Source organism: Callionymus lyra, chromosome 16 (assembly GCF_982586985.1).
Source record: "Callionymus lyra chromosome 16, fCalLyr1.hap1.1, whole genome shotgun sequence".
Taxonomy (NCBI): Eukaryota; Metazoa; Chordata; class Actinopteri; order Syngnathiformes; family Callionymidae; genus Callionymus; species Callionymus lyra.
In genome coordinates, this window is record NC_141833.1 from 12,036,724 (window position 1) to 12,046,352 (window position 9,629).

At 39.9% G+C, this 9,629-nt stretch overlaps 2 protein-coding genes across 5 annotated transcripts in view; both read right to left on the minus strand.

The window, feature by feature from the left end:
• Nucleotides 1-763, minus strand: part of camsap2b (calmodulin regulated spectrin-associated protein family, member 2b) — a 29,991-nt gene extending 29,228 nt beyond the window's left edge. For all 4 annotated transcript variants that reach the window (XM_087810551.1, XM_087810549.1, XM_087810550.1 and 1 more), the window contains exon 1: nucleotides 234-763. In XM_087810551.1, coding sequence (XP_087666677.1) covers nucleotides 234-372 — 139 coding nt within the window. In that variant the 5' untranslated portion in view covers nucleotides 373-763. The remainder of the gene's footprint in view (nucleotides 1-233) is intronic.
• A 1,750-nt stretch (nucleotides 764-2,513) lies between these two features.
• ticam1 (TIR domain containing adaptor molecule 1) lies at nucleotides 2,514-4,607 on the minus strand. Its single transcript, XM_087810783.1, has 2 exons — nucleotides 4,560-4,607; nucleotides 2,514-4,282 (listed from the first exon to the last, which is right to left on the minus strand). The coding sequence occupies exon 2, from the start codon at nucleotides 4,195-4,197 to the stop codon at nucleotides 2,662-2,664; it is 1,536 nt and encodes a 511-aa protein (XP_087666909.1). The 5' UTR covers nucleotides 4,198-4,282; nucleotides 4,560-4,607; the 3' UTR covers nucleotides 2,514-2,661.
• Between the last annotated feature and the right edge of the window lie 5,022 nt (nucleotides 4,608-9,629).

The window sequence follows — 9,629 nt, forward strand, 5'->3', positions numbered from 1 at the left end:
CTGATGTATGTTGGTTTAAACTTTGGAACTCCTTGTCAATGATGGTCTAACGGTTAGAAATGACAGGGTCTTAGAAGATGGGTCTCTTTTTGGACCAGGACTGACCAGTGTTTTCCTTCTAACACACTGCGACTTTAACTCACCCAACCATTTTAAATAGACTTTCCCAGGAAAACTTTCATGTTATTATGGCGTGAAAAGTGGTTCTAAATGGAAGCAGAAACCCAACCTACCCGATCCAAACGCCTTGGCCACCAGCCAGGTCAGGCTACAGGAGACTTTGGCCCTGCTGAAGTCGTAGTGGTCGAAGCTCTTGATGGTGGGCACGATGAAGGTCCTTCTCATCCCTCTGTCGTCTTCAGCATCTCCCATCTTTTTCCAGGCTCTGGTTCTTCCAAGAGGAGTTTCTCCTGGTCGTAGATCACATCCCGTCCAGAACCAATGACCGCAGCAGATACTATTTTTTTTTTACGAGGATAAAAAATCGAGCAACTCAGGACCTGAGGGATCCGATCAGGGCTCACGAGGAGGACCAGGACAGACGTGGTTCAGGAGCAGGATTCCTCCAGACTTCCTTCATTCCTCACATCCTGACCGCGCGCCGACATAACGGAGCAGATCCGCCGCAGAGAGAAAAACGCTCTGATGTCCTCGAGATAATAAATCCGAGCTACGAAGACAACAACGTGATGTCGTACATGTTGTTCCTCTCCTTTATTCCTCCCTTTTTTTCTCTCGCTCTCCGCCGAAGAGTCTCCTGCGCTTTTCCTGCCGCGCAGAAACTGGGGATGGAGCGCAGTGCGCATGCGTGATCCACCCACTATTCATTACTGTCACAAAGTCAAAACAATTTAAGGGGAGACTCCGTGCACATCTGGGGGCTATTTTGAATTAATTAGTTAGTTCTCTCCATATATATACTGTCCATTAGAGGACATCCTCTATTTGACTTATATCTAGACTTTTCTTCTTGTTTTGTTTCTTTGAATTAAAGTTAATCCAAAAAGTTCCCTGTTTATCATACATACACTTTCTCTATTTGACTTCTTTTTATATTGTTTTTCATGTTGTACAATTGTGTTAAGAGTTTACCTGCCAGGACAAAGACATTTTAACATTCCATCAGGAAAGAAACAGTTGAAAGAATATGAATGAATAAGATAAAACAGTGGTGGGCAATTTCCTCAGGGGCCACATTATATGTTGTGACTCTTGTAATAAAAAGAAGGAACAAAACCCCCCAACAAATCTATAACAAAATGAAAATAGAGGTACTTTTTCCAATTACATTCATAAACTAAATATGCTATGTTGTATATATTTAAAATAAATAAATAAATATGATAATGGACATTTTATATCTAACTTACTTCAAAATTATTTTTGCGGGAAAAGAAATTCAAAAAAGGACTTAAACAAAAACGAGAAAATCTAATTGTGTTGAATTAAATACATAAATGAATAATAATGATGTAATAAATAAAACAATTGTAATAAATTAAAATTTAAATGATGGTGAATGACAAAGTTACATTATTATACTTAAACCTCACAAGGGCCTCTTACATTAAGAGGGCCGAATATCACCCACAAGCCTCACTTTACCCATGTCTGAGCTAATAAAAATGTATTAAGACTTAAGGATTTGGTTGGTTTCCCAGCAGAAGTTATTGGATAAATACTTTAAAACTCTGAAATAATAGGCTATAATATATGGCTATTAATTCTGCAACTTAATCTTGTATTTAATCTGATTGGTTATCATCCTAACCAGACAAGAGTGTATTTTTTTGTGATTTCCTCCCAGTTAACACTAACATAAATCAAATAAAAATGTATGAAAATTAAAATCCAAATATCTGTGTGGATTAAGGAAAGTTTTAAACATATCATTATTCACTTGTATGGCTTCTAACCGCTGCAACATATACGCTGAGGTCCATTTAGATCAAGCAAAAAAATATATATATAGCTGGACTTTATTCATATACCTTTATTTTTAAATGTATAAAACACAGTGTGTGAGCTACTGCATAAATATCAGCTCTCTTAATGTGCTTCGAATGCTTTTATTATATAATAAACAAACACTATCATGACCTACATTTTTCACAACATACTGTTTAAGTTGTAGAAAATGAATGAACGAGCGTACAAGAGGCAGTGCGACACCGCCACCTAGCGGTGAACATTTGTCAGTGCATACCGGGCTCTTAGACGTTGTACTACTTTGGTCAATAGATGGCAGTCCCTGACTATAAATCTCAATCCATACCTTAAATTAGCTGCTAAAATACAACGAATCATCTGAGATGTTTAGCGGAGATTCTTCCAAATAGTACAATAGGTAAGTCATACATTTAAACGACTTAATCATAACTTTTCTTTTCAGATAAAAGACATGACAGTTTCAGTTTTGAGAACGAATCCTGTTTCGAGCAATAGTTTCAGTTTCATGCGTTATTTCTGACCTCAATGATACATTAACTCTAAAAAAAATCAAAACAAGAACCTCAAGAAAAGTATTTTATTCCTGCTGGTGGTGTATGGATATGAGAACAAAGTGTTTTCCTACATTAAATGTGCAACATTTGAGAACATAAGTTTTAAACGTCTTTAACATGACCTCTTCTTAGCCATGTTTTTGGAACAGTCTCTCCACTAGTTATCATCTCCTGAGGCACATCCATGATCCACCGTCATACGGGAATCATTGCCAATCATAATGTATTTGGCGTTTTCGATATGAATGCTGGGATGTGTCTGTGAAGATCCCGCGAACTCATGAAAGCTGAAAACATGTTCCGGCGACTGATTCTGGACCAGGTGCCTTTGCTGCCGTTTTCTCTGCCGCTCCGTCCACTGTCTCTGCTGCGCCTTGAGCTTCGCCGGCGTGAAGACCTTCTTTAACTTCTTCTCGAAGCTCTTGTTCTCCTCCAGCGGGACGAGCGTTTTGAGGACGGGGGGAATCATCTCTTTGGGCAGACCGTTCTTGGACGGCAACAGAGGGATGACCGTGTTGTATTTGGGCCTGTTGGTGATGGAGTTGATGAGGGCCGTGTCCGTCTTGACCTCCAGCATGCGGGTGTTGAAGTTCCGAGTCAGCAGCAGAACCGTGTACGCGGAGTTGTTGATGGCGTCCTCGATGCACCTCAGGGCGCTCCTCCCGGGGATGTTGAAGTCCTCCGAGAAGGTGGCCCCGTCGGTGCCTATGATGGACTCCATCTTCTCCTTCATGTCCTCGGCGTCGTCCGTGTCCTCCGGGGCGTGCAGGATGACGAACGGGTAGAACGTTTCTTCGTCTTCTTCTTCTTCGGAGAGCGGACCGCTAGAATTCCTCGAAGATAATGTCTTTGCGAGACCGACGTTCGCCGTTTGTGGCGGACCGTCGGCTTTAGGTCTTGTTTTAGGGTCATCGACCTTCTTGTTTTCAACGGGGTGACCCGTCTTTAAAGATGGTTCCGGTTGAGGAAAGGGTTGTACGGATGATTGTTGGGAGTCACCGGACACTTGAAGAGGAGGGCCTGGGCTTTGTCCCGAGCTTATTTCATTGTCTTCCACTATGTCGGTGGGGGGTGCACTTATCTCCAGATGAGACGGGTATGACGGTTCGGGGCAGCTGGCCTGTAGGGACCGGATCCTACTGGTTGAATCCTGATACACTTTCAGGGATCCTTCGACCACGCTGCCACAAGGACCAGAAAGGGAATTTTGGGACGACATCCACACGGCAAACTCGGGCCCGCAGACATCTCTGGCTTCCTCCTTGAGTCTATTATATTCCAGATCCTCACAGATCTGGTTGTCAGTAGAAAGGGCTCTCTTGTAGGCCAGGTTTCTCTGCACAGGCTCGCACAGCCTCTGCTCTGACAGGACCTTAAAAACACAAGCCAGAGCTTGCAGGGATTCTCCCGTTACATCCAGAGCGACTCTGAAATCCGCTAAATCACCGTCACTTTTTTCCAAGATCCCCGCCAGATGTTGAGCGTGGTAGCTGTCCCCCAGCATCTGGAGTTTGTTGAGGGCCTGCTCCCGCCTCCGGAGAATGATCAGGCAAAAGGCGTGCACGATCATTTCTGCCGGAGACTCGCCCAGCTGGAATGTCAGGCTTGTCACCCGATCCAGAGGCGCGTCGACCAGCAGTTCGTAGACGTCCCTCAGTCCCGTACCCACGTCCTCGTCCTCGTCCTGACTCATTATATTGGTTAGTTCCCCCCCCCCCCCGGCTACGAGTCACAACATAGTGCAGGCATATCTCCAGATCACGTCTCGCACCAGTTTCCTTTAAGAAAAAGCATATAAAAATATAAAGTCTCAGTTCAGATGCAGAGGAAAGTTCATCAAACTTGTCGGTTGAACATTAACTTTGATAAGACTCAGAACCAGTGTTCAAGTTCTTGCCGGCTTCCATTTTCAACTCAAACAAAGAAGTCCCTCTACTGCTAGGAAACTACTTCTCACAGGAATGTTTTTCGTTGTCTCGAAAGAGATCAACGACAATACGACTTAACAAATGCTGCTAGTTTTAAACTTATAATTCAACTTTGTAGAGTTCTCACCCGAGCGGAAGCAGAGGCCTGTGACTGCAGCAGCAAGCAGGAAAAACATGTAACAGACTGATGATGTAACACGTTATAGTACAGAGGCTTGTTTGGGACAAAAATACGAACACAATGAGAATCGATTGTAATCTTCAAGAAAGGCAGTGGAAATAGTTGTTTTCAGGTTTAAGCTAATCTTCAATTCAGTCCCAAGTTATTATTTTGAATAATTAGACGTTTGTCGAACTCGTGTTCGTCAAGTTTGCGTGACATGTCAAGAATTCCTGACGTGTTTGCTCGTCGTCTGCTCAGTTTTTTCTGTTGGTGATGAATGTTTCTGTTGTTGGGTCAAGTTGACCCGGAGGCCGCACAAGAGTGAAATGAATAAAATATTGATCTCTTTTTAAAACATTCTAGTAGAAATATGGGGGTATTTGAACAAGAATTCTCTGCGAATTATGTCAATTTTTCGGGAAACCCTGTTTATATATATATATATTTTTTATAAAATCTTGAATATCGCCCAATATATACATTTTATATAATATTGAAAAATTCCACCTAATTGAAAAGAAAATAATGACTATAAATATTTCAACTGCAAATATAAATTAAGTGATGATTAAATTACATTAAATTTCAGTTTCAAAACTCCTGGTACAAGATGTATGTACCAAAGATAATAGTAACTAATAGTAGTGAAAACATTAGTTTTTTCATTGAAACATTTTAGCATGGTCACTTTCAGAGTTTCATAATGTGGTAAACATCCTAGGAGCTTCAAAAAACAAACAAAAAGGGAGTTTTGGTATTTGTTATTGAGGACAAAGATGTTGCATGACAACAGTTATTCATGCGAGTTGCACGACTTCCAGGCATCGGAGCTTTAGAATTCACTTTAGAATGGGGAACACATATTAACTATTAATAAGATACTTATTTATATGTGTATTAACAGCAAATTAGCCACTTATTAACCATTATAAAGTAGTCTAGCCTTAATAACATGACTTTAAGCACCTTAATTACTGATTATTAACAGGTAATAGAGAAGTAATTTAAGATGAACTTTTGGTGAAAAATAACTTGTCTTTATGTACCACTTATTAGGTGTAAGTCCCATGATGGAAATGAATAATACTGTCTCTTTAAAAGTAAAAAAGCAAGAATATACTCATTAATAGCATCATTATTAAAAAACAAGTATATGTAATTGTAAATATGTACAGTAATTAGGGTGTTGTTAATACTTGTAGATTAGTGTTTTTTCACTCGTAGAAAAATACTGCGGTTGTTAAACATTTTGAAATTACAACTGTAATCAAGTACATATATACATATACATATACATATACATATATACTTTAAAATCAAGTATATGAACATGACACTTTAGAACATATTCACAATTTCAAAGACTCACTTTTGAGTAATTGGGATGATGTTAATATTTTTAAACATTATGTTTTTTTCCTTTAAAAGAGACAGTATTATCAACAGTGAATTACTTCTCTGGTCAATAATGGGTAAATAGAGAGCGGTTGGTAAGTTAACCTTTAATTTCTTCTTTATTTCCTGTTAATAATCAGTAAATTAAGGTGTAGTGAAGAGAAAACTCTGCTATTATGGGTTGGAAACATGTCAAATTTTCTGTTAATACACATATAAATGAGTAGCTTATTAATAGGTAATATGTACTCCCCAGTCTTAGTGTTACCGCTTTATCCAAGGCATCTTTTAACATCATGCTCAGACCTCTAGGTCCAGTTTAAAATGTACATTTTCATCTATAGCCTTTTCATGACCGTACACTTTTTTATCAATACACACTGAAGTACATACAAAATGCTAAAAGCCTTCCCGAGGACAACAGGATTAAGGGAGAAAAGTAAGTCCATTTTCTGCTGAGAGCCCAGTGTATTTTTATCGCTGGTAAAAACCACCAACCCTGTATTTACCAGGGGTGGGGTCACACAAGGCAGAGAGCAAGCCAACGTCAGGTCCCTGAACACGGCGCAGACAGAGAGCCTCTGTGTTAAGTGCCGGGCCGGCTATGATATGTTTACTATACAACCACTTCTGAGACGCTGCTCTCACCCTATAGAAAAGCATTTCTGCGATGCACGACGGAAGGTTTCAGCACAACCCGGTGACATTAGACACAACCTTGAAATGTGTTACCATGTCTCACCCTACTTTATATTTAAAAAAATAAAAAGATTGCTCTGTCAGAAACATTAATATTGTAAAAAGAAAAAAGCAAAATAACATACATATTGGTCTACTTAGCATATTGCTAAGTGTAGGTTTTAGCAGTTAACCAAATATTGCTCCTCGGACTCAAATATTGAAAAAGTTAAAATTAATACCTACTTATTCAACAATGTATTCTCGTAACATCAACATGTTACGTGACAACACACTTCAGGAAACATCGCGTGAGAAATGGATGATGTAATAAAAAGGAGTGCCATCGTTTGGAAATAAACACAAATCTCTCTTACAGATACATTTTTTTGTAGTTATAAAAATAATGTTTTGGACTCAATTTAAGAACAACAATATAGCATTACAATGTTAGCATCCCACTATAGCATTGGCTACAGCTAACAGCAGCATGAAGCTGAAACTGGGTCACTTGGTAACAAATTTGATAAAACTGGAAGAGGCCGGAATGAGGTTAAGTGATTCTATTTGGGAGCTATAAGTAACTAAGTAATAGTTATTTGTAAAGAGACTTTCTAGACCAGGGTCACAAAGCGCTTTAACAATTAAATGCAATACACATTTAGAAATACCTACAATTTAAAAACTCTAAAAGGCCAAGACAATATAAGACAAACACAGGAGTCCCAGAAAATCAGAGAAAAGCCTGAACAAATAAAAATGTCTTAAGATGTTTCTTGAAGGAGTCAGTAGATCATCAAACACAGAGGGAGAGGAAGATCGTTCCAAAGCTTAGGAGCAACAGCCTGGAAGGATTTCTCTCTTCTGGTCCGGAAGTATGTTCAGGAACCATCAGTAGATTCTGATCCACAGACCTCAGAGCCCGAGCTGGGGTGTAAGGCTGGATCAGATCAGTGATGTAAGGAGGAGTCTGACCATGAATAGATCTGAAAGTAAGAACCATAATTTTAAAGTGGATCTTGAAAGAAACTGGCAGCCAGTGAAGAGTTTTAAGGATTGGGGAAATGTGAGTTCTTCTACTAGAGCTGGTCAGAATTCTCACTGCAGAGTTTTGTATGAACTGCAGGCGAGACAGATCCTTCTTGTTTAGACACCTAAAAAAAACTGTATTTATTTAAGTTTAGAGATTTCTCTCAGTTGAATGAAACAGTTGAACTAGAGACATGTCTTTGTCAAATACAACACCCAGGTTTCTCAGGCTCAGTTTGACCGACTGACCTAAGTCACCCAAAGTACTGACTCAACCCTTGAACCTTATCATCAGGAGCAATAACCAGAGTTTGAGTTCTGTCCACATCCAGCAGCTAAGTGTTTTCACAGACAAAGACATTTGGACGTACGCACATTCAGCCACATCTGACCTTGACCATCTCTAGACACTTTTCAAACTCACAGCACATTTGGATAAAAAAAGTTTTTTTTGTTTTTGGCGAAAACCTCCCCCCCCTCCTCCTCCTACACTTTCAACCTGACTTAGGATCATCTGCAGTCTGTTACATAACAGACGACCAAATGTCCATCTTTATTGAGGTCAGTTCTGCTAACGAGAGACTCACAGTCCCAGCAGCTGTGTGAGTCAGTCTGCCGGTAAATTCACTTTCACCTCCAGTGACTGTCAGTCGTGCACGGCGTGGTGTTTGGGGAGAGATGCCCGCTGACCTGTGCTTATTTTTGACTTCTTTTTTTTCTTTTTTTTTTGATAGCACATGCAGATCGTTGGTCGTATGACAAGAGCAACGGAAAAAGTAGCAACAAAAAAAAAATGCACAGATGTGCGTCTGTGTTTGTGTGTCGCGGCCGGTCGTGGGAGAGAGCCCTGGGGGAGACACAGAGGGGTCACATATAAGAGGCTTTGGGGCACACAAGTGAAAAGGAGGCCCATTTCTTGGACAGAGACCATGGATTAGGATGAAAGACATACGAGTGGGGGATGCTCTTGTTCTTTTTTTTTTTATCTGTCTCACCCCCTCGCTACATCTCTGCCACATTCTGCGTCAGGTTCTCTTTAGCCGCGAATTAAAAAAGGGGACAAACCGACGCTGAGAGCCAGAGATAACATGGTGAGATAGGAGCAGAGCGAAAGATGAATTGAGACCTTGACAGATCGATAGCTTCTTTAGAAATGAGTCTGTGAGAAGCCATCAGAGGCCATGCAACGCTTTGCTCTTTTTCCCAGCCACTCCATTCGTCACACATGCTAAGAGAATTTAACACACCGGCTTCTCGTCGGGCAAATATATTCTCGCACACACATGTACATGTGAAGACATACGACGGTGTGAGGCCGTGTTGCCAGTCAGGGCTTCGACTTCCACTCTCCGAGGCAGTGAAGGAAACACCTGCGTCGACAAAACTCTCCAGTGGTTGGAGTATTTTTGGATGGAGAAAAAAAGTAGGTTTTTTTAATCAGTTATTCAGAAACACATCTCTCATCCTTTAATAGGTTTAATTTCATCAGTTGGCCACAAAAAACACAAAAGAAAGGTAACAAAAAGTCTTACCCAGTATATTTTTTGTAATTTCTAGTCAAAATATCTCTGCAGACTGAATAAAATGACAAGAGTAAAGAAGACATATAAGTTACACAGTATATCTTGTTAAGTCTTCTTATTTAGAGGCATATCTCAGGTCAAAAACATGTTTTACACTATGTATTTCTTCTGTTTTATTTTTTTAACATAAATCATTTTGTTTGTAAGAAATGCACGTAACTGTAGGTCAACAACCACCTCACACTATGATGAGTTTTACAGTGAATATCTTAAGAAAAGTGTGGTTATTTTCTCACCTTAAACTTCAACTGCAGCTCATTTCAAGATCTTGTTAGGCTGAAATATGTTGTTTAATTTCCAGAAATCCTATCAAAATCATTGTATTCGTTCAACTGGCAGATTATTTAGC

Coding starts and splice junctions, on each gene's coding strand:
- ticam1 (XM_087810783.1), bottom strand. CDS start 4,197: ATGAGTCAGGACGAGGACGAGGACGTGGGTACGGGACTGAGGGACGTC.